The sequence below is a fragment of the Corvus brachyrhynchos genome, unplaced genomic scaffold (genome assembly GCF_000691975.1).
Source record: "Corvus brachyrhynchos isolate BGI_N302 unplaced genomic scaffold, ASM69197v1 scaffold412, whole genome shotgun sequence".
NCBI lineage: Eukaryota > Metazoa > Chordata > Aves > Passeriformes > Corvidae > Corvus > Corvus brachyrhynchos.
Window position 1 is genome coordinate 1,581,376 of NW_008236761.1, and position 25,113 is coordinate 1,606,488.

A 25,113-nucleotide genomic window follows, 5' to 3' on the forward strand; every position below is an offset into this window, starting at 1 on the left:
CCCGGGGCACCCCGGGGAGCGCGGTCCAAGCGCTCCTGGAGCTCTGGCAGCCTCGGGGCCGTGCTCATTCCCTGGGGAACCTGGGCAGTGCCCGGCACCCTCTGGGGGAAGAACCTTTCCCTGATACCCAACCTAAACCTGTCCTGCCACAGCTCCAGCCGTTCCCTGGGTCCTGTCCCTGTCCCAGAGAGCAGAGATCAGAGCCTGCCCCTCCTCTTCCCCTCATGGGGAAGTTGTACCTGCAGTGAGGTCTCCCCTCAGTCTTCTCGAAGGGGGATCAAAGGGGAGGGCTTGGGCTGTAGCAAGCCTTGGGAAAGGCTGTTAAACCTGCTCCTCTGGGGCTTCAGCCCCACTGTTTACTCAGTGCACTTGAGGACTTGTGCTGTTGCTCTTCCCTTCACTAAAATGAGGGCACTGAGATGCTTTAGTGATTGGTCTTGATTGCTGCCTTCCCTCTCCACTCCAGGTTTCTGAATATTGCCCGGAGACTACAGGGATGGAGGAGTTAACTCAGAGAGACAAAAATCAAAAATTTTTAGGCCAGATCTCCCCAGAGAGCTTCACTTTTAAATTTGCAACTCCAATTCTCCCTTCTTTCTTTTTTGCCAAAGCTGTTTGGAAAGGAATAATGTGTAACAGATACCTCCACTTCAGTATCTCAGAAGTGCAGTGTGTGCTAATTAGGCATCCTGGAGCCTTTGGAAAACGCTCCCATTGTATTTGCAGATGGAATCTACCCTGCTGCCCCTTTTTGGACAAGCGAGCTGGTTATTCAGCTCTGAGAAGCTCATAGCCATTGGCAGATGATGCATTTTTAAAGTCAAGGTTGAGAATGTGTGGGTTTGTGTTTTCTATTTCTTTTTTTCCCCTCCTCCCTCCTGGTGCACGTTGCTGAATTTGAATAATTAATGCCTGTTGTCTTGCTTCCTGTTTTCATTTCTGTATGTAATGCTAACCAGCAGTGGGCTGAATCATTCATAGGCTGCTTTCTCCACCTCGACAGCTGGAGATGTCATGGGAACAGTGATTGTGAGGTGCTGCAGACTTTCTAAATCCATTTCTGGAAGCAGGAGCAGTAAGTACTGAGTCCATGCTCTTGGCCAAGTGAGGTTCTCTGGGCAGATGGTATCAGTGTGGTTTCTCTCCCTGCAGCTCCTGTTCCTGCTCAGGTGTCCGTGTGTGTGGAGGGGAGGGTGGGTGCTGCGTTTTGTCCTTTCCCATCTATTTCGGACTTTTATGGATCTGTTTGTGATGCTCATGGAGAAGAGGGAATGGTTTTAGACTTGTTGGTTGTGCCTCATGCAATTACACTGTATTTAGGAAGGGATTATTTAAAACTCATCTTAGATTTTTTTGTCATTGTGCTTTTCCTGAGTTTCTGTGGAGAGCAGCCTGGAATTGTGGGCTCCCACAGTGCCTGCCTTTGCAGTGAGAGGAACCAGGGTGGGAGCTTCACTTGGTGCCTCACAGAGCCTTTTCAGTTGTTTTTTCCCTTGGACACTGCCAGGGATCCAGGGGCAGCCACAGCTTCTCTGGGCACCCTGTGCAAGGGCCTCCCCACCCTCCCAGGGAAGGATTTCTCCCTAACATCAAATCGACACAATTCTTGCAAGTGATCATATAAAATACCCAGTGGAAGCTTTTGTAGGTGGAGGTGACCTGTCTGCCCTCTTGCCTTGCATGACTAAGGCAGGAAGAGGTGGAAATCAGGAGAGATGCTGTCCTTTGGAAGTTAATTCGTGCAGGATTACTTGAAACAACTGTTGGCTTCTAGGTTTTCAGGGTGGGAATAAGGGGTTTGGCTGGGGAGTTGTTAATAGGCTGTGAATGATTTTAACATCTTGCACAGATGCCCCAGCGTCTTGTGTATCACTCCATGCTTGGAATCTTCAGGGCAGAGAGGATGGTTTTGCCCAAGACCTTTAAGTAGCATCCAATTTTGCGCATCCTCAGTGTTTCTGTCCCATTGTGATGGGTTTTCTGCATCCGTGGTGGGAAGGCAGAGGGGGGACTCATTTCCTAGGGATGGTCTTGAGGCTGAAGATAGGAGGCAACTTGAGCAGTGACTAATGCTGAGCTTTATAAATAGCAAGAGGAGAGGTGAAATGCGGGCAGGGAGGTGACCTCGACACGAGGCCACAGAGGTGGCACAGCAGAGCTGGGGGGGGCCGTGGTCAGCCCAAAACAGTGTCAGGCTGGCTGTGCCTGTGCCTCTGTCCTGCTTGTCACCCCCGAGGGCATGGGCAGAGCCACGTGGGGAGCTGGGCTGGCCACACACGGATGCGTGAGTGAGTCGTGCCCACCTCGTGTCCCCTGCCAGGGTCAGCGCCTCGAGCAGCACAGAGAGCTCTGCTGGAAGCACAAAGCTGCCCCTGTGTCCGGGGGACGGGAAGGCACAGGGCTGCGGGCTCTGGGGACAGCGGGGTGACACTCTGCTGGGCTTGGAGCCACCCCAGCCTCCTGCCTCCGGGCTGCTGAGTGCTGATTAGAGTCAGGGCAAGGCTGTCCTGGGCTGTCAGCACAGAGCGTGAATGGGCATAGACACGGGCAGGAGCTGGGAGGGTTGAGCTGTCCGTGTCCTTGCTGACATTTCTAGACTCCACCACCGTGTCTGCACTGCCTGCAGCATCCCCTTGTGCATCAGCTGGATTGAAAAATACGGTCAGCCCTGTTTTTGGAGGCTTCCTTCCATGGCATGTGTCAAGGAAAAGCTTTTAGGTGGCTGGCTTATCTCCCTAAGCCCAGCCACGCTTTGCTGATGCCAGCGAGGATGTTGCTACTCAGCTCTCGCAGCTTTTCCCAAGACCTGAGTGCCGGGAATCCCACATGTAAGGAAGTGTTTCCCCTGGAGAGGGGAGGATTTACTGCCCACACACCCTGCACTCAACTCTGCACTCAACTCTGCACTCTCGGGAAAGGTGGGCAAGCACTTTGCAAGCTCAGGCGCTGTCAAATTCCACTCCCAGCCCACTGATGATCCACACAGCAGCAGTGTGTGGGGCTGTGGGTGCACACCTGCGCTTCAGGAAGCTGTGGAAAACCTGCGGTGTGGGGTCAGGCACAGCATCCAGCTCTGCACCCCTGTGAGTGCTTGAGAGGTGTATAAAGGGAGAGGGTAATACCTGTATTGTATATTTTGTGTATACACACACTATATTCGATATTCTTGGGGTTGTCCTGTTCTGTCCAGGGCCAAAAGTTTGATCCTTGCTGGATCACTTCCAGCTCAGGATAGTCCATGATTCTATGATGCCCCTTCTGCAGGAGGCATGGAAGTGTTTATTCCTTGTCTGGGACTGTTTTGTAGGCTCCAGAGGATGCTGCAGATGAACTGCTTTAGCCTGGCTGGGTTTCAGCTTTGTGGAGGTCTCCGAATCGATTTTCAGGTTGTTCTTGCAGGGGCTATGGGTCTTTACACTTCAGTCATTCATAAAAACCCAATCACCTGGGCTGCAGATCGTCGTCCTCCTGCTCTTGTCCTCACGTGGCTTTACCCACCGATAACTCGTAACATTTGCTTTTGGTGGTGTGGGAGAAGCTGCCCGAGGAAATCAAACTTGCAAACTAATTAAACTTCTTGGTCTTGTTGAGTTACGAGTGGGAGATGTTGGCAGGGCTGGGAATAGATCTGATTCTCATCTCTCCTCTCAGTAGCCAGAGGACACGGTTAATTATGAAATTGTGTGTTAATGTATTGAAATATCGCTCGGGATTTTAATTTCCTTTTTTTGTTGTTTTCTCTCCTTTGCCTCAGGGCGCTCCCAGGAGCTGATGGATTTGTGGTAGCTGGCTCCGGAGGGGCTGGAAGGAGCATGGTCAAACACCAACCCCTGCAGTACTACGAGCCCCAGCTATGTCTGTCCTGTCTGACCGGGATCTACAGCTGCCGCTGGAAACGGTACCAGCGGTCACATGATGACACCACCAAGGTGAGCAGGTGACAGCAGCTGGCTGGCACCTCTTCCCTGGGCTGCTGCGTTGTAGGTCTTCCTTGCAAGTGTTAAATATTTGGGGTTTTTCTTACTTATTGGCTTGGATGTTTGATGAGAGTCATTGACCCCATTGCAGGAGGTCTGAGATGTCCTCCCCACGTGGTTGATGTAGAGATGGGCACAGGGAGGTTGGTCATGGAGCTCCAGGGGATAGAATGTGCCCAAATCTGTCCATATTGTGGTCCTGGGGAACACTTTCCACGTGTTTTTTCTCTCCTTGCTCTGTGTCCTGCTGGTGCTTGCAGCACCCTTGGCTGGATCTGTAAGTCCTGTGTTTCTGCAGCATCTCTGCCTTTGTGGTGTGCCTTTAGTGGGCATGGTGGTATTTGGTCCAAGGGGTGACTTGATGATCTTGGAGGCCTTTTCCAACCTTCATGATTCTGTTCTTGCATGTGAAAATGAGTTTGTAGGTAGGGAACAGGGTGGGCTGTGGCTGCCCCATCCCTGCAAGTGTCCAAGGCCAGGCTGGACAGAGCTCTGAGCAGCCTGGGATAGTGGAAGGTGTCCCTGCCCATGGCAGGGGATGGGACTGGATGGGCTTTAAGGTCCTTTCCAACCTGAACCCTTCTGTGGTTTGATGGAAGGCAACAGAAGGTGAGAGCAAGCTGGGGGTAAATGGGAAAGCTGTTGCAGGTGACTCTTCCCTCCCCTGGATAAACATAGATTGTACGAGCTCTGGCAGAGGGAATCCAGGCAGTGAGGCTCGACTTGCACCTCCTCTCTTGTTCTGGGCTGGGAGATGAGGTCTTGTGATGTGTTGATAGGAGAAGTGTGAAAATATTGCTGTCAAAGCCCCCCCGTTACATCCTCTGGGCAAGGAGTTTGTATCACTCTTCTCTTGTACTCCCGTGTTGCCTGGGATGTTTTTTTAAGTGTGCTTACAAGTTAAATTTTGGGGGTTTTTTTCTTCTTTAAATCTCATTTCATCTGGAAGTGCTCCCTGGAGACCCTCTGGTGGCCTTCTGAATGTTTAACTTTGCTCTGGTATCGCTTGGCTCCTCTGTTCTGTTTTTAAGTCTATAACCAGGGATCTTCTTGGCTCTGGAGTGCTTTTCCTCTTGGAAAAGCAGCTGTGAAGGAGCAAACAGGGCTGTGTGGCAGATCCTGTGCCAGAAATGCTCCTGGTTGTGAATTGCAGCCATTGTTGGTGGTGCAGCTTGGCCAGGAGCTCCCCTGTGAGTTGGAAAGTCACGGCTTGAGTTTGTGCAGCCCAAAACAAATTTCCTTTTGCAGAGTAGGAATGTTGGTGCTGTTTTCACTCTGCTTTCAGCCTGGCCAGCTTGGTCTGGGTGACCACTTTGAGCCAGCAGAACATTACAGTTCTTAGCTAAAAATTTACAGGAAAGTTGCCATGAATTTTTTCAGTGAAATCTGCCTCTGCTTGCGCTACCAAAAAATATCAGTGGCAGCTTTCCAAGTCTACTTGGAATTTCCATTGGTTTTTTCCTAGTGCTGGAAAGGAATTAGTTGTGTTTAAAGGTAGCTGATCCAGGCTTAAAAATATGTCCAGTCTGAGCTGCTCTTTTTAAAGTCTGTGTGAGGCCTCAACTTCCACTTTGGTGAAAGAGAGATGGAGACAACAGCAGAAGTAAGAGAAGAAAACCTAAAACGAGCTGCAGGCTGTGAAAAACAGAGAAGCCGTGGCTGCCCCATCCCTGAAAGTGTCCAAGGCCAGGTTGGACGGGCCTTGGAGCACCCTGGGATAGTGGAAGGTGTTGCTGCCCACGGCAGGGGGTGGCCCTGGATGGGCTTTAAGGTCCCTTCCAACCCAAACCACTCTGTGATTTTATTACTTTTTTAAAAAACACTGATCTGTAAAGGACAACAAAACAGAGAAGCCATGGCTGCCCCATCCCTGAAAGTGTCCAAGGCCAGGTTGGACGGGCCTTGGAGCACCCTGGGATAGTGGAAGGTGTTGCTGCCCACGGCAGGGGGTGGCCCTGGATGGGCTTTAAGGTCCCTTCCAACCCAAACCACTCTGTGATTTTATTACTTTTTTAAAAAACACTGATCTGTAAAGGACAACAAAGAAAACACCACAACTTAGGAGCCTTTTTACTTGACACAAAGGCAGCGACACAGTGATGAAAACACCTCTTGTATGGCCTCACATGTGACCTTATCCTACCTCAGCCTCTGTAAACCCAGCAGCTGTAGCATCACGCATTTTCCTCAGCATAAAAATGGCCGTGGCACACCAGGGAGGTTCTCAAGTCTTGCAAAAATCCAGAGCTACCCGGAAAGGAAGGAACTGGACGTGCACGAGTTGTTTTCCTACTTTTTAATTCTCAGCAAGCAAGTCCTGCTTTCAAAGAGGAGTTTCTAGTGTAGACCACAGCGTGTTTATCTGCTTTTCTTGTTAAAGCATCAAACTCCCCAGAATGAAAGGCTTTCACCCCAATTTGGGGCATGAACCCAGCCTTGCCTCTGTGATATCTTCAGCTGATGCCTGTGAATATTTGTTGTCTGAATTGTGCTGCACCTCAACAGCCAGAATTTTAATGATTCCTCTCTTTTTTCCTTCAAACGAATGCACATCAAGCTTTCTACTCCACATTTAAAATTTACATGAGAATGAAAATTTTAATTGGGACACCTGAGTTCTAGTTTTTCTGAGGCAGTTTTCTGGAATTGTCATTATCTCTTGCTTTACTCTGACCTTTGAGAATGGAAGAGTGGGGCTGAAGGCACACAACCCATAGAGTCCAATCTCCTTTTTAAATTTCGAACGTTTGCAAAATTCCTTTTTTCTGTTGTGGGCCCTCAGCTTTAACAGCAAGTCCCCCTCTCACATTTATCTTTTAAATCTTTAGTGCTTTTTTAAATGAAAGACACATGAAGGAGGAGAAAATAGTCTTGCTGAGATTCAGATCATTATAATCTCTGTAGCTGGGGTGAAGAAGGATTTTCTGATCTAACCACAGCTTGTTCATCACATATTCCACCAAGGATATTATGAAGTCAGTGCATGGAACCATTTTTTTATTGCTTCCAAACCCCTGTTGTTTGTACACGGCAAATATCCCACCTTGGAAATCATCCTGGGTGAGAGAGGGGAAAGAGATTTCCTGCCAAAGGAAATGGCAATGATAATTTTTTATTCTATCCAGTAAAAAGAAGAAGCTACTCTGATTGACTGGCTGGGCTGAGCTATCAAAGCATGGTCTTTCTGTACATCACAAATCTCCTAATCCTCTTCTTAATTGCCAGTTGTCTGAACTGTGAGCATGTGGGAGGGGAGATGAGGGGAAATATCCAATAAAGCCTCTCCCTGCCTTCATCTGCTGCTGCTCATGTAGCTGCAAATGTATAAACGAGATCCCAACCCCTTCCCATGAATTGGGCAGTCCCTGTTAGGATTTATGCCCTTCAAGTGAAATGTGTGTGATTCAAGACAGTCCATTTGGTTAAATGCATCATGTGACCTCCAACTGAGGCTTCTGATGGCTTTTTGGGGTCCTTTTGTGCAAAGATAAATGAGGAGATGTGATCCATCAGCATAATGAATTGCAGAGCTGTGTCTGGGCTGCGTGTATTAATTCACTCTCTGGTGAAATGCTCTTGTAATTCCCGCTTGGCCAGAGCTGTGAAATGACCTGAACAGATGATCTCAGCCACAGGCTTTGGAGCTGGGACTTTGTCAGTGCTAATTCCCAAACGGCCAGAGGTCACTGGTCACAGAAATTGCTTGCTTTGCTGAAATCTGCTATTAGAGGATAGGTTAATTTGCCCTTTTCCATGTGTTTTTCAATTTGTGAGTGTTCCAGACCGTAGGCCTGAGGGCCTAGGAGCTTTTGAGGGGAAGAGGCTCTTTCAAGGTTGTTTGATTGGAGGTTGGGCACTGAAGCATTGGATGCTGCACGTTGGCCGTGACCAGTGATTCAGAGCTGAGTCCCCATGAATGGATGTGTCCAATCATGTTGGCTTCATGGGCTCAATGCAGGGAAATCCAGTCATTCCATTAAATATTGATGTGTTTTTTCCTTATTGTTCCTGAAGGTGCCCCCCTCACTAGAGGGGGCTGGACCAGATGGCTTTTAAAGGTCCCTTTCAACCCAAACTATTCTGCTTCTATGAATCTGGGGTTTTTTTTCCCCTGGATGCTTGGAAATGAAAGCAAAACCTGTTTTGGTTTGTTTAGGGTTTTACACATCACTTAAACATCCTTTAAAATTGGCCTTTGAGTCCTTCATTTGACAGGGAGGCTGTGAGGTGGATGCTTATCCAGGGAAGCTATTTGGGATCCACGTGTCAGCTGAGCCAGTCAGGAATTGCATTTGCTGTGTGTGGTGCCATCAGACCAGGCTTTGCCGGGGTGTTACTGGGTCTGACTGGGAATGGCCTTTGTGATTTTGGCCTTCATGAAGGAGCAAGACCTCTCTTAGACAGGGCAGGGTCCTGTGGAGGACTGGCAAGGAACAGAGAGTTTTTCCAGCCTCAGGAACTCAGGGATTAACCTGCCAGGAGCTTGCTTCTCTTTGATTTCCACACCCTCACACAGCTCCTAGAAAGGCTGGGATGAACTTGCTTGTTCTGTGTCAAAGAGGTTCCCTATTTCGGCAATGCTGGTTTGAAGGATGGGAAATCCCACGTCCCTGAAACCCCAGTGTTAGAGCCTAATCTTGTGGTGCACCCTGAATATTGTCAGGGTGAGGCTGTTTGATTAATGCTGAATTTCTGGCGTAGTCCTGATGCAGGCAGAATGCCTGTGGGGGAGAGTCTGCAAAACCCATTGACTGTGGGGCCTGGGTTGGGATTATGGGCTCAGACTGGGGGATTAACGTGCCCTGGGATTTATAAAGCTTTAGAGGTGTCAAAGGTTTTTACTGCAGAGCATCTGCAAAATGGGGCTTTGGGCTCTGAACAGCCAGCACTGAACTGAGCTGCCTCTGGAGAAAGGGGGAAGAAGAGGGGACAAGGAGGGATTTTTGGGCCATGGTCCCTTAGAGCCAGCCCTGTGTTTAGCTGGCAGGTCCATCCCTGGGTTTTTCCGGGGATTTCTTTCCCCTGGACTCCTGGGTACAGCAGCACTCCTCCAGTGTCAGGAGAGTGGTGCGGCCGCTCTTGTAAAATCTCAAGTGGTTTGAAGGATGCCAAGTAAACTCCTGGTTTAACCCACATGGCAAAGCCTTTCCAGGCTCTCCCTGTGAGTTCCCTGGACTGGTTTTGACTGGGATACAGTTAATTTTCTGCGCAGCAGCTGCTATGGTGCTAAATTTTGGGGTTTTGACTGTAACAGTGTTACAGCTATTGCTGAAGATTGTTTACACAGCATCAAGGTACAATATTTTCTAAATTCCCTCCAAGAAGGGGAGAAATGAGGTGTTTTTTCTGCTTGTTTTCCTAAACAAGCATTTTTCTTCTCAGCTGTGTAGTTATCACAGTTAGACTTTTACAATTGAATTATCTAACTCCTTTTCCCAAAGAGGCAGTGGGAACCTGTGAGCTAATTAATCCCAGGGTAATTCATTGTGTCTCTCTTTACTCTGATATTTAGTCCTTTCCCAGGGGTGGAGCCATGAGTGTGAATTTTGAGGAGAGAAAAGGGTAGAAGTGAAATGGTATTAACATCATGGGAGTTTGACTTGTGGGAGTCTTGATGTCAGAAGTTCTCTCTCTGATCTTGACAGAAGAGTGAAAAATTGTGGCCCTTTTCCAGAGGAGACTGGATTCTTCTCACCCAGAGGGAAGTGAGCCGTGCCCTTGCTGCCCTTGAGTTGGACTCCAGTGATTTCCTTTACATTTGGGGTTGAATTTGCCAGTCTCCTGCTTCGCCAGCTCTGCTTTTCCAGCCTCTCTCGTGAATTCCCAGGTGTCCTGGAATAGATCCAAGGACGGTTGGGCGGTGACAGAGCAGAAAATGCGGGAGAGCAGCTTCGCAGTGTGTCCTTACTGGGTGGCTGGATGCGCTGGGGGAGTGCAGGCGCCAGTGGAAAAGGCTTTTTTTGGTCCTTTCTTTTTTTCCCTATCCAAATAGAAGGTATTTTTTCCTGTCTTTCAAAAAAGCACTTTGTGGAAGTGCTTCAAGGATTCTTGTGGGTCCAAAATGACCGCGAAAATTACCTAGATAAGAAGGAAACCTGGCCCCAGTGGGAGTAAATGAATGACATGGAGGGGATAGGAGGGGAGCAGGATTAGCTTGTGGTGATGAGCCTTGAGAAGGGTGTGCAGAGGAAGAGGTGGAAGTTAGGAATAGTCTGGGAGTAAATCACAAACTGGTTTGTGTTGGGAAGGACCTTAAAGATCACCTAATTCCACCCCCTGCCAGGGGCAGGGACACCATCCACCATCCCAGGCTGCTCCAAGCTCCATCCAGGCTGGCCTTGGACACTGCCAGGGATCCAGGGGCAGCCACAGCTGCTCTGGGCACCCTGTGCCAGGGTCTCCCCACCCTCCCAGGGAACAATTCCTTCTGAATATCCCATCCATCCCTGCCCTCTTTCAGTTTAAAGCCATCCTCCTCTGTGCTGTTATTCCAGGCCCTTGTCAAATGCCCCTCTCTGAAATCATGGTCAGCAGGGAAGAACTTGGAAATACATGAAGGTGTGGCTTTCCTGGCACTCATCACAAGGCATTTCAGTCATCTGCCAGTCTGTTGTTTTGGAGAGGACTCTGCTGCCTGTGGGGTCTGGGTGGGGATCCAAAGTGCTTGGGTTCCAGGAATGCTTGTGGTTTTTGAATTGGGAACCTTTGTGCTGCTGACATGTCTTATTAACAAAATTGATTAGCAAAGCTGAAAAATATACTGACTCTTCTTTGTTGGCTGTGAAGCTGATTGGTGATTTTAATCTGTATTTGCTGTCTCGTGAGTCCTTCTGGGAAAGGGAACTTGGATTTAGGGGTGTTTGGTTGCAGATTTAAGCTTTTTCTCCAGGTTGTTTCCAGAAGAGCTATGGCCAAGCTCCAAAGTGCGGTTTCAAGGATATAACAGCAGCTGGAGATGTGCTTGTCCATGGCTGGAGGTTTTAATTGCTTTTTGGTTGTTATTCTTTGTACTCATCTCAACCTTGAAAATTATTCTAACTTTTTTTTTTTTTTTTTTTACCTTTGTGCCACGTCTGCAGTGAGGTGTTAAGAGAGAGAGAAGCTCATGAACTGCCCTGGGCCCATCATTTCCACCTGATGTGCAGTTCTGAGCCTTTATTTGGCAGATACTTATTTGCAGGTGATGTCAGCAAGCACTTGAGAGTCAATTGCCTTCAGTGAAATCAGATGAGGCCCTTTTCCAGGGAGAACTATGGAACAAAAAATGAAACAACTGAGGCTTGCAGCCTGTGACCCTTAGAAACTGAATCAGCTTCCTCGTGAGCTCTCCTGAAGATGGTTGTAAAGTCAAGGTTGACTTTTGGGTGACCAACAAGTAAAGTTTGGGTGGGTGGTAAATCACTTTGCATGTGCCAAAGATGGCCTTGGGTCCCAGGAGAGCAGCTCTTACCTCCCTGCCCATCAGTTGGGTGTCTGAGGCTGCTGGGCAGGGACCAGGCTGTGACAGCTCTTGATCTGAGGGGGATGTGAACAGCAGGAGGCTGGTGACTTTAACATCCCCTTTATGCAAAAGTGTCTTAGCTGGGCTAAAATTCCCAAAGTGATTTAAAACTCAGCCTTTTCAGTGGGATGAAATTAGCTGGATGCTTAGCAGAGGTAGAGGGGGGAGACCCAGCTCCTCTTCTCATCCCTTTTGGCAGGAACCAACCCTTCCCTTGATTGTAATCACAGAATGGTTTGGGTGGGAAGAGACCTTAAAGATGATGTAATTCCAACCTCCCACTATCCCAGGCTGCTCCAAGCCCCGTCCAGGCTGGCCTTGGACACTGTCAGGGATCCAGGGGCAGCCACAGCTTCTCTGGGCACCCTGTGCCAGGGCCTCACCACCCTCCCAGGGAACAATTCCTTCCCACTATCCCATCTAATAATGCTTGGGGGAGAGGTGGATGTTTTTGGTGCTGGTGACGTGTCGGCTCTTCCGCTGCCCCAGACTGCTCCTTTCACCACAAAGCTCTTTGGTTCTTGCTCACTGCTGTCCCTTCACGTGTGACGTTTTTTGACGTGACTTCTTGTGGCCTTTCTGGAAAAATGAACCTGGTTCCTGTAATTCAGAACTCGCTGTGGTGCCTTACTGGAGGCTTTGCTTACCACGCCTGCTTTGTCACCACTCAAACCACCCCACATCCTGAGCAAACCGGCCCTCTGTGACTGCGCCTCCTTGTCTGGGTGTTTTCCTTCCCCAAAAGGCTCAAGAGCATCAAGTTGTATCAGAAGTGGGGGTGGAACTTTTAGCTGAGCAGTATCGGTCTCTCATTTCACTGCTTTTTTTTTCCCTCGAGGTTGATGCAGAATTACTCTGTATGTGTTTGCAGGATTTAGTAGCTCTGTGCTCAAGTCTGACCAAACTATTTTGCTGCTCTTGTCTGCAGCCGTCAGGGATTCCTGCTTCTCCAGCCAGAAGCGAGGGATAAACACCACAAGGCAAAGAGGAACCTATGATGGGCCAGTGTCTGTCATGTACTGGGCTTGCAATATCCAAGTTCTTGTGTGATGAGCCAACTCCAGCATTTAAATTACTCCCAGGATGGCTGATTGTTTATTTTCTTTCCCCAGCACTTCACCCTTGAGATTTAAAAAACAGTAATGAATAAATAAGCCAAGCTTCTGCCTCCTCTCCAGAGGGATGCTGGCTTTGGACACCCAGCCACTGCTGGGCCTTGTTGGTTTCCCTCTGGCAGTGCACCGAACCCATTTAGAACTCTCTTAGGGAAAAACAGGTGAATGCCTTCCATATGTCAAGTATTAGAGAAATGCACGATTTCTGTGACTTGCACAAAGCATCCCCTTGTCTGGCAGATACAGGAACAAGTGCACCCTTGTTTCTGGGAAGCGAAGCCCTAACCTCCTGCTGGTAAATCTGACATGTCCACTGTTTCAGACAGCCTCTGTTCATGTCCGCTGCGCCTCTGGAGGCTGGGCAAGTCCCTGATTTTATCAATTTTCCCCTTGAAAGAGAGGCACTTCAGTTTTTCCTTGCTCTAATTCTTTTTTTTATTCTAGGCCTTCAGGTCACTGGGTTGCCACCAAAGCTGGGGCAGAAAGCCTTTGGCACATTAGCCCATTCAGTGGCTTTTGTTACCAGATGTGTCTCTGCCCTCTGGACCATCCTGTGGGATAAATAAGTCTGTGTATTGATGGGGCAGCGTTTTGTGGAGCAAAATGTGAGCACTGAGGATTTGCCAGCTGGGTCAGACTTGAGGTCGTCCTGCCTGACATCCTGTCTGTGCCTGGGCACAGTGATGGGGCTGGGGAGGAGCAGGAGATCAGCCTGCTGGGCTCTGGGCTCCTTCCTTCCCCCTCCTGCCTTTGTGCAAGCAAGGGTTGAATAAAGATTGGGTGTTGGGAAGGAACACCCTCCTGTGAGGGTGGTGAGGCCCTGGCACGGGGTGCCCAGAGCAGCTGTGGCTGCCCCTGGATCCCTGGAAGTGTCCAAGGCCAGGTTGGATACTGGGGCTTGGAGCAGCCTGGGACAGTGGAAGGTGTCTCTTCCCATGGCAGGGGTGGCATTGGATGGGCTTTAAGGTCTTTTCCAACCCAAACCATCCTGGGATTTTGTGGAAGAGGAGAGTGGAAGACTTAAGATACAGCCTAGGGAAGAGGAAGGGAGGATGAAGGGCAAGGAAATAAAGCAGTCCAGTAGTTGGATCCAATCTGATCCAATATTTGTCTGTTCTTCTTGATTTTAGTTATCTGATGTCCATCAGCTCACCTGAAGAGTGAGTGGAGAAACCTTTCCAGTTTAATAGATAAAATCTGACAAGTATCTTAATTGGAAAAAATGATGTTTTCTAGGGAGATTGCTTTGGGTGGTCACATGGACTTCTTAAAGAGATAAAAAGGCATTGCAGCTATTCCTGAGCACACTCCCTCTGAGAAACAGAGAACTGGAGATGGTCCCAGGGACCTCCTTCTATATATTGTATTTTCATATACTTCTTAGTTTAGGATATTGTTCAGCTGCTCTGAGCCTTTTGTAGGACTCAGACAGAGCTTACCTGTTTGGGAGTCGAAATTATTTCAGGATCATCACCTTTTGGCTGTATTTTTGCTGGATTTCTGCTGTTGTTGCTTAAAGATTTTCTGTTTGTTGGTTGCTTTTGTTTATTTTGTGATGAACTTGCCCCAGCTGGTTGGGATTTTGGGTCTGGTAGCTGAGTAGTTGCCTGACAGCAGAAACGCAGTAGGGGCGACATGAGCAGTGTCTGCCAGCCTGGGTCATCTTTGTAATGCTTGGCATGAAAAACAACCCAGGGCACCATTTATCCTCCACCAAACAGGTGAGCTGGGGAACGGGGCTCCTCTGAGAGCAAAAATTCCTTCAAAAGTCACTGAGTTATTCCTCTTCTGTTTAATCCTGTTGCTGAGTCTGAAACACAACTTCAAGTCTTTAAAGCTTCCAGCCAACCTGGGAAATTGTGATTGGTTTTTTCCTTCCCATTTTCCTTCCCTGCTCTGTGTTTCACTGGCTGTTCCTGCTGGGTTTACTTCCATCACCTCTGGCACCGGTTCCTCGCCAGGAGCCTGTCACTGTTTCCACAATATTTATAAATCTGTGAAAAGTTTGGGTTGGTTTTTTTTGCATATGTAGGAGCCCTCAAGCAGAGATCTGGGAAGAATTTTATATATTCAGTTGTTTAAGGTAGAACTTTATATTACTCTTTTTTCAGGATAAGTAAAAAAATTGCTTGTCTTGCTTTCTTTGAGTTGGACAGTTTATGATTGTGGAATGTGGGAATTCATTGGAAAGAAGAGTGAAGTTACAGTTAATTTTCACCAGCAGCTGTTGAAAACTGGGGTTGCTGCTGCTTCAAACTTTATTATTGGTCTTGTGATGGGAGGATTTGGGGATGGGGCCAGTCTGCCCTGTGCAAGGATATTAAACCAAATGGGAGGTGGCTTGGTGTATTGTATAAAAGGAAACTGAGAAAATCAAATAAAAATAATCCTTCTGCTCAGCCTGGCCTGAAATGGCAGCCAAAAAATTTAAAGCAACCTCTGCTTTTATTTTGGCATCTTAGCACCAGTTTCACTGGGGTGAGCCCACAAAGCTGAACAGAGGAATGGGTGGTAAATTAATTTCTTTGGGATTGAAGAAAAATTTTACTCAGAGTTGTCTTTTAAATAGTTACTCAGCTGGAGTGAGCCTCTTGTAATGCTTAAGGGTTTTAATTGTCTTCAGTGGGAATAACTAATGAAGAGATGGATGTGAGTGTGGTATTTGCTTTCACAAGCTTCAGATTTGCAAGAGTTCTTAATTGCAAAGCAATACCTAAAGGGGGATTCAAGAGTGCTGGAGAAGGATGTGGGACAAGGGATGGAGGGACAGGACACAGGGAATGGCTTCCCACTGCCAGAGGGGGGGGATGGATGGGATATTGGGAAGGAATTGTTCCCTGTGAAGGTGGGGAGGCCCTGGCACAGGGTGCCCAGATTAGAAATTAGGATTAGAAATTCTGAAACTGCTATAGGAACCAATCAATCACCTATAAAAAGGTCAGTCCTGCTCAGGGGCCACTTGGAATATTATCCAGAGCCTGGATATGAAGGCAAACCAGCTACAACTGCAGAGAAGACCCCTGTAAAACCTCCAGGTTAGCTGTGATTCCTGGTGGCATCAGCCCCAGTGCCACACGCCTCACCTCCAAACCAACAGGCAGCAGGCTGCACCACTGGGAAATGCTTGAGCACATTCCCAGGTTCCAGGGAGAAGGATGATCCCAGGGATTCAGAATTCATCACTGGTGACACCAGCAAGGTCTCTTCAATCCCAATCCATTCTGTGGTTCTGTAAAATGCTAATCTCAAGGTGTTTGGGGTTTTTTTCTTTGTATTTTCCCCCTCATGTCCTTTCCTGTTTCAGTCTCAGAGCAGCCCAAACGGACCTGAACTGGGGGAACGGGCAGAAGAAGGAACTGGGAGCTGTTTTCTGGCCCTGGCTCTGTTGTGCATCTTTGCAGAAGCCCCTTCCTAAGTGGGGGATGTGCAGTCAGGGCACTCAGTCTCATTTCCGTCTAGAACGGAGCTGGTTCAGTGGGGTCAGAGGAACTAATGAGGGGTGTTTCCCTTGGGATTCTGTCCCAGCCCTCCATCCTCGGAGATAAATGTGTGCTGGGAAAAGGGTGTTGTAATTCAGCAGTGTGACATGCCAGCCTGGAGGCCTCTTGATAGCATCGTAATTCAGGCAGGCAGAGTGCTTTGCCTTTCCTCTCCCCACTTCTGGAATGTGGGCAGAGCTGATGCAATGGATTTGTTGCCATTTCAACCCCCCAAGCTCTGATTTGGGTGTAGGATAATGCTCTTAACAACCCACACACTGAACTGTCACCACTTCTTGGGTGATGCAAACCCAAATGTTTGCATTTGGTGGTTCCTTTCAAGCCAAGTTCCTTATTCAGGTTTCTGTGTGAGTTTGGGATTTGCCACTGTGTGCTGCTTTTTGTAATATCTGGTATTCCTCTGGGCTTTTTCTTTTTAATTGTACTCAAAGCCCTGAATGATGGATATGATGAGATGAACTAAATGTAGGCTTGGGGTCTGGCCCTCACCTCACCAATCTTTGCCTTCAAAGGTGTCAGTGTTTCTTCGTCACGTCAATGAAGTGGAAATAGACATTTTCAGTTCCCTTCCAGGGCCTAAAGGGGCTCCAAAAGAGCTGGAGAGGGACTTGGGACAAGGGATAGAGGGACAGGGCACAGGGAACGGCTTCCCATTGCCAGAGGGCAGGGATGGATGGGCTACTGGGCAGGAATTGCTCTCTGTGAGGGTGGTGAGGCCCTGGCACAGGGTGCCCAGAGGAGCTGTGGCTGCCCCTGGATCCCTGGAAGTGTCCAAGGCCGGGTTGGACACTGGGGCTTGGAGCAGCCTGGGAGAGTGGAAGGTGTCCCTGCTCATTGCTGAGGAGGTTGGACTGGATGAGCTTTAGAAGGTCCCCTACAACTCAAACTATTGTATGTTTCCATGATTCTCACTCATTTTTCTAGAAAATCTTGCAAAATTCAGGAAAACACTTTTTTCTGCTCTGGAAAACAAGGCTTTCCTGGGCTGAATGTGTTCCTCCAAAGCAGATCCGTGTGAGAGCTTTAAAGCAGCTGCAGCTGGGGAAAAGTGACGGAGAGGTGACCCAGGCCTCACAGACTTGTCAGGATGTTTTAAGGTATTAAATCAACTGGTAACTGCTGCTGAACAATTATATTTTGCAGCAGGGTTAAAGTTGAGCAGTTCTTTGCCCTCTCTGTCTGGCTGTGATTCATGAGTTGATACGCTGCCTGTGCTCCCAAATTGTTTTCCTTATCAATTACCACTTGTTCTCCAGCCTGTCATTTCACGGAAGCTGGCCCCAGTGGCATCCCAAGGGAACGCATTTGCCTCTGAGGCTGCCAGCAGTGATGGATGGGCTCACCTCGAGTCAGGTGCTGCCTAGAAATGCTCCTGTCGCTCCTTTCAGAATGATGCTGGGCAGGCACATCAAACCCCATGGATGGGGCAGTCTGTTACTGCAGGGGTGGGGTTTGCAGCAGCTCCTGGTGGAGGCTGCAGGGAATTTCTGGTTGCTTTTCTGGGCCCTTTTTGGGCTTGTTTCTCTGCTGTGCACGAGATGCTCTTGCATCTGTTTTATTCTCTAATCTTGCACCCCCTTATTATTGAGGGCTTGTAAAGCACTGCAGGACAGCTTTGGAGATGAAGACTTGTCTTCCTCTCCTCCTTTCTGACTTATCTCCAAATGGGAATTGTCATCTTCCCCCTAAGATGCTGCTCTTACCTGTGCCTTGTAAATGGATCCCAGCGCCAACCTGGATACTGCACCCCAGGGAGAATCTGGGAAGCATCTGCTGGTGCTGGCACATTAAGTGGTTTATGAGCACTAAAACAGCTTTATGAGAAGCCAGTACTTAGCTTCTTATTAGTCCAGTGCCTCTGTGGCTTGAAAACAAATTAAATTTGAGATTTTCAACACTTGCAACCAATGTTTAAAGCTATTAGAGGGGTAAAAAGCTGAAATGGCCTCCATTATAATTTCACCACTGATTGAAGGGTTTTTCAGAGGTGGCAATAATGACTTTTTAAAGCAACTTCTGGACTTGCCTTCTTCAGAAGCCTTCAGTGAAGCTTGGGGGGTGGGGTGAATGTGGTCGGTGAGAAAGTTCTCCCATCGCTGGTACTGAAATGCTCTGTGAGGTGAGGGGACAGTGCCTTTGAAGCCTCCAGAGTGTTTGAAGTCAGGAAAAGAAACTCTCCAGTTTTTCCATGTCTGCATTGCTTCCACCAGCATGGGCTTGTTCAACAGCTAATCTTGCCCTGAGTGAACTTTTTTCTTCCTTTTTTTTCCCATTTCTTGGCAGTACAATGATTCATGTCGCTTTGTGGTTTTTATTTAATTGGTGCTCACCTCCTTCCCTCTCTTTTTAACCTGTTCTGGTTTTCTTCCTCTTTCTGTGATCTCCTTTTTTTTTTTTAATTTGCTTGAAAGGAGAGAAATACCCAAAATCTCTTTCCTAAGAGCTGCAGTAACACCAGACTGACTGCTCAAAGGCAACCCCTTTTAACTCAGGTATCTCATTTGCACCAGAGCTGGCTGAGGACAAGGAGTTCTTGTCCTCTTGTTCCTGATGATGCTGATTTAAAGACAACACCGGACTAAGAAAGAGATTTTATTTTGCCCTGCTCTGAGAGCTGTAAAGAAAAGATCTGGGTGACTTTCATGGTGCTTCTCAGAAACAGGCAGAGTGTTCCTTCTGCTATTCATGCTTTTCTTTTTTTTTTTTCTATTTTACTTTTTCAGAACTGACCTGCTCAGAGGCTGCTGGGTGTTAAACTTGGGTGGGAACTCCTGGTGGAGAACAGAAAACTAAAATTTCAGATATCATTGTTTCCTCTGGACATGTTTTGTCCTCCTTGGAGCAGGTTAAAGTTTGTGGATGCCTTCAGAATCAGGAGATGCATTAAATGCCACCCAGTTACCTCTGGAAAGTCATTTTCCGGGTGGAAAATTGATATTTTCTGAATTACAGTGCCTTTTTAATGGAGGTCTTGATCTTGGCAGGCTCCACCTTCTACAAACACCTCAAAAGATGACCAGGAAGGAATTAGTAAGGGGAGAAAAAACAAATATGTGGACATACTTTGGGGAAAAATCATTCAATTCATGCACTCCAAAGTTTTTGGACTCTTGCCTTGCTTGTGGGGTTGGGATGAAATGCTTTTTGCATTGATGGAAAAGAGGCTTTGAGCTTAATAATTCATGTATGGACATCTTGAGCTTTGTTTAAACACTTTTGTCTGTCATCACAGCGCTGGCTTGAAATAGGATTAGGGTTTGTTTTCCTTGGCTTCCCGAAATTTTGCTTAAGGAGGACTTTAACTCCATTATTAAGCCGTGTTTACTATGTAGGAACACTGACACTGGTGAGGAAAGCTGGGGAAATAAGTAATGTGCTCCTGGTGTGCTTGGCTGCTGCTTTTTGGTTGTTAGAACTTTCTACAGCGCATTTGCTTTCATATCATTTGGTGGGAGGAGGGTGATTTAAATATGAATTTAATTATTTCCAGTGGTAGGAAAGGAGTCCTCTGTAGCTGTGTGCTGTCACTTCTGCCTGCAAAATTGCAGCTATTTATCCTCCTCGAGGTCCTGCTGCAGTCAAATTCCAGATGTCAGAGTTTGCTGGGGTTTAAAAATGATTTTAATTTTCTCAGAGGTTTGGAGAGGGTGTCAGGATTGATTTGCTGTCTGCAAATAGAGGCTTTGGTTTTGTGGCCTCTGAGCATGAAAGACAAACTCAGGGTCACTGTTTGTCTCTTCAGAGGCTTTGTGAATATTGAAAACCAACTTATCCAGATCAGTCTCCTTCTGGAAACACTGCTTTTCGGGTAGGGATGATGAGAAGGCTGGTGGGCAAAATGGAATGGGTTGGCTTATCCTGATGCAATTGCTTGTGTCTGTAGCAAGTGCAGGACCCTGTAGTGGCCTCAACCTGAGCAGGAAATATTTTTAATTGTTTTCAGGGCTCACAAAGAGTATTGTGCCTTTTACAGGCAGCGAGATGGCAGTAACAATTCCAGATTTAACCTCGTTTCCCTGTTTTCTGAACTGCAGGATAGGGGCAAAAAGAAAATACAGATGCTTAGATGTTGTGTGAAGTTGTTGACTGTAATGATTCCTCTGGAGAAGCTTTGTGGTGGTGATTTTTAGGGAAAATCCCAGTGTTTTACTGGCAGGTTGGTTCTCCCTGGCTTCACTCTGTGTCCAGGGATGTTCAATCCAGTGGTTTCCAGTTGTTACTTACTGGCTGCTCCCTGAGCCTTGATGAGACCTGTTGATTCCCGTGGCCTCCCTGTGACTTTCCCTCTGGAGCATCTGATGATGGTTCACTTTTGGGAAAGGTTGAGGGGTTTTCTTTGAATATGTTACACTAAAAATGAACATTGAAGAGTGCAAGGCTAGAAGAGCAGGTACCCAAGGTGGTGGGGACTGGATCGACTGAATTCCTGGTAGGGCTCGGAAAGGGTGGAGAGCTGGCTGAGTTATGGACTAAACAAGCCCTAAATCTCTGCCCAGTGTCTGCCACGTGTCCAAACACTGCTGTGTCCTCGGGGGACAAAGGAACCTGTGTCAGCTCCACAGGATGACTGGAGATTTTCCCATCTGGGCTTCAGTAAAGCTTCCCACAGCATTTCCCAAGAGAAACTGGCTGCTCATGGCTTGTTTAGTGGGTCAAAAACCGGCTGGGCCCAGAGAGCAGAGGTGCCCTCCAGGGCTCAGGACTGGCGCCAGTCCTGGTTAATATCCATATCCATGATCTGGAGGAGGAGATTGAGGGCACCCTCAGTTCGCAGCCCCAGGTTGGGTGGGAATGTTGAGGGCAGGAATTCTCTGTAGAAGGGTCTGGACAGGCTGGATCCATGGACTGAGGCCAGTGGGATGAGGTTCAACAAGTCCAGTGCCCTTGGGTCCCCACAGTGCTCTGGGAGTGGGGATGAGTGGCCAGAGAGCTGCTGGACCCGGGGGTGCTGGTCCCAGTGTTCTCAGCCAGCAGAGAAGGATAATTTGGTTAAAAACGATGCTGTTGGAGGGAAGATTCACAAGCTGCAGGGTTCTTGTTGTAAAATTAAAGCACAGCCTTGATGTAACGAAGAATAAAAGAAGGGAGGTGCAATGTGTCACTATTTATGGCATTATAGTAATTCTGCTTCCAAAGCAGATCTTTAATTTGTACCCTGCTCGAGTTGTTGACTCTAATTTATAGTCCAATAAACCCATAGATTGTTGCTCAGGGCAGGCCAGGGATATTACATCAGGCCAGGCCTAATAATTTAGGAGCAGTTCATTAAGCTCAATATCATCTAAGGTGCAATTGCTTTTATGGGCTGGTGTGTCCCATTTGGCACCACCTGGTTTATTCCCCGGGTGCTGCTGCGTCCTGAATCCATGGCTGCAGCCCAGCAGTAGCTCATCTGATTGCTCCTGATGGGGGAATTCAGCTGTCCAGTGGTGACATGAGTTGCTTTCCTACACCTCTGCCCTCATGGCAGGGGTTTGGAGCTGGATTTTCCAACGCAAACCATTCTGTGATTCTGTTTGTGTGCCCTGCTGATTCTGAGTCTGTAACTGGTGTTCGTTGAGTTTTGGTTTGTGGGGTTTTTAGGTTTCTCTTTGGTTGGTTTATTTATTTGGTTGGCTTGTTTTGGGTTGGTTGGTTGTTTTTAGAAGCATTTTTTGTGTGCCACAGGCCGTAGTTTTGACAAGGCACTATCGATAAGGTTTATTTGCTTCTTTTAAACACCTGCCAGCAGAAAGCAGAGTTCAGCCCTCTCTGAGCTACTGTTTGATTCTGTCACATTTATTCTGTGTTCCTGCACGGCCTCAGGCAGCTGCCACGTCTGTCTGCTGGTTTCCCACATGCATCAGCTGTGTGAGCTGGGAGCACTGCATGTTGATAACTCAGTTCTGCACTCAGCATGGAGCACAGCAAGAGGAAAAAGACTTGGCCACAGAAATAAATCTTCCAGTTCCTCTCAAGTCCAGATTTTCTGCTGGAGACCTTCCAATGCAGGTGGTGTGTGAGGAGAAAACATCAGGCTGTCTGATGGGCAGAGCCCAAACTTCTGGACAAGATTCTCCAGACAAAACCCCCAGAGAGCCTAAAGATCTCCCCTGAGCATCCTTTTCTCCAGGCTGAGCCCTCCCCAGCTCCCTCAGCCACTCCTGGTGCTGCAGCCCCTTCCTAGCCCCGTTCCCTTCCCTGGACATGCTCCAAAGTGTGATTTTTTTTTAATGGATCATGTAAGTGACCTCAAGCTTGATCTGCTCCTGTAAATGGTCCAGATCTGTTCTATTGGAGACTTGGCCAAACTGGATGGTTCTGTGCCTGCCTCGGGCAACAGTTCTCCTGCTGGGAATGCCAACATCCATATGCAGTTCTCCCTGTGGCTTCCTAATTTGAGGTTGGGGTGGGGGCATATTCCACCTTTTTCCTGTCTCCTTCCTCCTGCGAGGTCAGCTGTAAATTAGGTTGGGTTGTGGTCACAGGCTGCTGCCAGGAGATTTGTTGACACTACTTCTATTATTTTTTTGGTTTTTTCCACTCTGGCATGGTGCAGTCATTGCTTTAGGCAGGACTTTTTGGAGGGGTGAGCCTAGGCTGGAGAAAATCAGTTCTGATGTTGTTTCCTTGATGGATGAACAGTTGGTAGGAAAGCTTTGCTCACCAAAGATTTGTGTGGTGGAAAAAAAAAATGTTTTAAATGTCAGGCCTCCCTGTTTTTGTCCTCTCCATCCTTTGTGTTGCTCCCAGAGCTGCTGGCTACAGCCCAGGAGATGCTTTGGGAAATGCCCCCGGTGATGAGACAGGTAAGGGAAAAATCAGCCAGGTTTGGGTATTAAATGCAACAAGAAAATGTAAAAGATCACATTCCTCAGGGAGTCTGCTCCTGCTTGGCGTCAGAGCTGTTGCTTTCCCTTTTCTCCTGGTTCTTCTGAAAGCTGCAGCCTGTTTGGTGCTGGAGTAAATCCAAGGCGAGGTTCCTTGTGGGCTGAAACAGCAGATGCACCTCCCACCTCTGAGCTTCCTGGCCTGCCTTCGGAGAGGAAGGAACAGAGAGTCCTTATGGATCTCTGTGAAATACTCCTGATATTCTCTCAGCAGATCTGGTTGGATAATAACCACACTGCTGACGAGGCTGTAAAAAATGGGAAATCTGGCTTAGCACGTGCTATATTTAGAAATGCCATCAGTCCCAATGAAATGGGAGCCGTGGATAATCCTGGTATTTCCTGTGACAGAGGACTGGAGTTTTTGGGGTGGGTGTCCTGCAGGCAGACAGTTGACACCCTCAAGTGGGTTTGTAAATGAGGTTTTACTTTTCCTGTGCGTTGTGTAGGCAGTGCTGGCTGTATTTTCATTTTGAAAAACAAACAGGTGTTTTATACCAAATGTGCCTTGATATAATTAGTCATAATTAAGAACCATGACTGCTTTAGCTGTTGATTGAAAAATTAGGCATTTTTCTCACCAGCTGCTTCTCACTGAAGCTGCTTTGATGCTCTCAGATGCACTGAAAAAACCCAGCCCAGCCAAAGGCAGAAGAAGTTCAAGGCCATTCCTCCCCAGAATTCCCTTTCTCAATGGTACAAACCTCTGCTTAGTGATTGTGATGACAAAGCTCACAGAGGTGACAGATGACTTTGCAGTGACTCTGCAGGTGACTTCCCTGCCATGGGTTTTGCTGCACAAGCAGTTTTGCTCTTGCAGGAAGAAGGAGAGAAATGGGCTGGAAAGCTTTCTTTGCAGGGGAGGTAAAAATCACATTATTGTAAAATTCGACTTTTGTTTCTTTACTATGCATTTATCTCAGATTCCTTCAGGTCCAAGATGTTTGTCAAGATCTGAAGAGAGTAGGAAGAGAAAAAACTGGTTCTGAGTGTGGTCAGCAGCCCTTAGAGCATTTTGATGTCTGCCAAGGTTCCTTTCCAAGCAGTAGATTGAAGAGCTGCTTTGCTCCATGAGAAAGGTGGAGAAGGATCACTGAATGCAGGTGTTACACCTTGGTATGGGACAGGTTGTGCCTCATTTTGGGCCACAGTCTCTTCCATAAACAGGAGAGAGGTTGTGTGGTTGGGATAAAAGTTTCCTTTGGGATGGCATTGTGGACACTCTGGGCATGATCTATTCCTGTGCTTGGAAATTATTTTTTATCTATCCCAGATGTGAAGCCAAAAGCCACGTTTGCCATTGTCTGTAAAATTCCAGGCTGCAGACCAGTGGTGCTGTGGGAATTCTTTCCCTGCATTCTTCCCCAAGCTGGGATCTGTCTGGTCCATCCCTCTCCTGGCCACCACAAGGGCTTTATCTCCAACTTGCTGAATTCCACGTTGGGTTGTGCAAAGAGATGGTTTGAGAGCAGTTTGCTCATCCAAATTGTCCCCAGTCATGTGGGAGAGCTGCAGGATTAGCACGTTTTTCCTGGCATGATTTATGATCAGGGAGTGATGGGGTAGGAAAAACCTTGAGCTTGGGGTTATTTTCAGTGCAGGGTTTTTTGAAATTGCTGAAATTGCCCTCTCCAGGTTGTCCTCTGAAAGGGGAGTGGAAAGTCAGGCTGGCTGTGCTGGTGTTTGACAAACTCTGGAGTGCAGCAAGGTGCAGGAGCAGCAGTTTGGCAGATTTGCTATTTCTGTGCCACCTTCCATTGGAGGCGCTTTAATCAACGTGCAGCTCTTGATGAGAGGGATAATTATTCCCACTTCCACAGAGCTGAGAACATGAGCCAGGTTAAAATGTCTTTTCTGGGATTGCAAACGACTTTGTGGCAAGGAAGTGAACTGAGTTTCCTTCCCAAAGGGCAGCCCTCTGGGGTGCTGCTTTGCTTCCCAGCAGAGATTCCTGGGCTCATCCCACAGTGTGGGCAGCAGGGGAGGGGGGATTCTGCCCCTCAGGTGAGACCCCACCTGCAGAGCTGCCCCAGCCCTGGGGCCAGCAGCACAAGGACCTGGAGCTGCTGGAGAGAGCCCAGAGGGGGCCCCGGAGATGCTCCAGGGCTGGAGCCCCTCTGCTCTGGAGCCAGGCTGGGAGAGGCGGGGGGG

At 48.0% G+C, this 25,113-nt stretch overlaps 1 protein-coding gene across 2 annotated transcripts in view; it reads left to right on the forward strand.

Annotated features, from left to right (window-relative positions):
- Positions 1–986: 986 nt before the first annotated feature.
- GDPD5 (glycerophosphodiester phosphodiesterase domain containing 5) overlaps positions 987–25,113 on the forward strand; it is a 63,105-nt gene continuing 38,978 nt past the window's right edge. For both annotated transcript variants that reach the window (XM_017727122.1, XM_008644646.2), the window contains exons 1-2: positions 987–1,075; positions 3,755–3,929. In XM_017727122.1, coding sequence (XP_017582611.1) covers positions 3,813–3,929 — 117 coding nt within the window. In that variant the 5' untranslated portion in view covers positions 987–1,075; positions 3,755–3,812. The remainder of the gene's footprint in view (positions 1,076–3,754; positions 3,930–25,113) is intronic.